At 46.1% G+C, this 1,902-nt stretch overlaps 1 protein-coding gene across 1 annotated transcript in view; it reads right to left on the bottom strand.

Annotated features, from left to right (window-relative positions):
- Positions 1-1,902, bottom strand: part of LAPTM5 (lysosomal protein transmembrane 5) — a 24,776-nt gene that overhangs the window by 15,111 nt on the left and 7,763 nt on the right. The window contains exon 3 of the mRNA XM_033519650.1: positions 642-718. Within this exon, the coding sequence (XP_033375541.1) occupies positions 642-718 (77 nt within the window). The remainder of the gene's footprint in view (positions 1-641; positions 719-1,902) is intronic.

Here is a 1,902-nt window from a genome sequence, read left to right as displayed (position 1 = left end):
CAAACAAAACCCCAAATAAACAAAGAACCCAAACAAAAACCCAATAAACAAAGAAAAACCCAAATAAACAAACAAAAAACCCAAACAAAACCCCAAATAAACAAAGAACCCAACAAAACCCAAATAAACAAACAAAACCCCAACAAACAAAAAACCCAAATAAACAAAACCACCAAACCAACAAATAAACCCAACCAAAATAAAAAACCCAAACAAACAAACAACCAAAACCCAAAACAAACAAATAAACCAACAAAAAACCCAACCCAAACCAGAAAACAACTCCAAAAAAACCCCACAAAACAGCAAAACAACAAAGCCAGAAAGAGGAAGGAAACCCTTGAGGTCACACTTGCATCAAGTGCTTCAATTCCCATCAGAAATTGAAAGTGGGAACACGTTTTAAAGGAAAAGATGGATGCTCCTGGTTTCCTTGTGCTGATCCCAGCCCTGGCTCTGGAGCCTGCTGGGTCATTCATTCCCTGCTGGGTCATTCNCTTTTTTCCTGTGGGATTCTGGAATTCTGGGATTTTTATCTGCCCTTTTTTTTGCTGCGTGATTTTGGGGGTTTTCCTGCTTTTTTTGACCATAATTCCAGTGAGCACCATCCAAACCCTGCGTGTCATTTGTGGGGAACTCACCTTGAGCACCCCGAGCAGGAGGTGCAGGCTGATGACAAACAACACGAGGATCAGCAGGAAACTGGTGGTGACATCAGCTGAAAAGGATAAAAATGATAAAAGGATTCACCACATCACCAAAAGCCGTCCCAACTCCACCACACCCCTAAGGGATGGTTCAGCCTGGCACAAAGAGTTGTGTCTGTGGAGGAATTAATGCCATGCAGCTGGAATTAACCCTTTTTTTCCCTTTTTACACCCATTTTTCATCTCTCTTTGAAGTTCCTGGATCCACCAGCCCGTGTGGGTTGTGAGCTCAAGGCCTGAAATGTTAAATATCCCAGGCTACAAGATGAAGCATTAAAAACCAACCCAGAGGGCTTTTGGCTCATAGCTCTGAGCTGGAAATTGTTTAGAGACTGAAAGGCAGGTAAAGGAACCAGCAGTGAAATGCTGAAGGATCTTCAGGATCCCTCAGAGAAGAGCAGGAATTTTAACCCCCCACCACTGCTGAGGGCAGGGAGGGTCAGGGGGGATCTCTCCCCCCAACTCTGCAGCTGTGGGATGCAAGGGACACCTCAAAACCACAAGGTGAGGGGGTTTGGGGTGATTTTTGGCAGCTGCTTTGGGTGCAGGGGGTGATGTTTTATATCCATGGAGTTCCTGCTCAGCCTTTGCCTGGATGCAATTTTCCCTGCTGGAATCACAGCCTGCCCTGCTGCTGATTCACCTCTCCAGAGGCAAAACTCTGCTGCTTTTTTTTTGGTTTTTATCTGCCTCTGCATAACCTTTCCCTTTCCCAGAACCTTCTCCAGCTCCTTTCCTTCTGCTTCAGCCAAGTATAAAACAGCACTGGCCACTTTGGGCTCTTCAGTTCCTGAAAGCCTCAAGAAAAGGTTTAATTCTGCTAGAAAAGATCCAAACTTTTACATTTTTCTGTCTTTTTTTTTAAAGCAGCTGATCAGGAGCACAAAGGGCAGCTCTCTCCAAAGGCAGCCACTGCTGCTTTCCTCCTGCTCCCAGGGGTGTGGGAAAGGCAGAATTCCAGGGCGGAACAACAGCCCCACCTTTGAGGAGCAGGGGAGTAGAACCAAGGCTGGGATGTGGTGCCCAGAGAGCCAAAGATCAACAGGAAGCAGCCTAAACCCCAAACAGAGATTAACAAAGGAGCCAGACTCAGCCTTTGTGGGACCAGCCCTGAAGGAGCCAGTCCCAATCCCATAAAAACCCAAACTCCCAAAGCCTTTTCCCTAAAGGAGTCAACCCCAATCCCATAAAAACC

This window comes from Parus major, chromosome 23, assembly GCF_001522545.3.
Source record: "Parus major isolate Abel chromosome 23, Parus_major1.1, whole genome shotgun sequence".
NCBI lineage: Eukaryota > Metazoa > Chordata > Aves > Passeriformes > Paridae > Parus > Parus major.
Note: the sequence above shows the minus strand (reverse complement) of the source record. Positions and strands in the feature narration are given on the sequence as shown.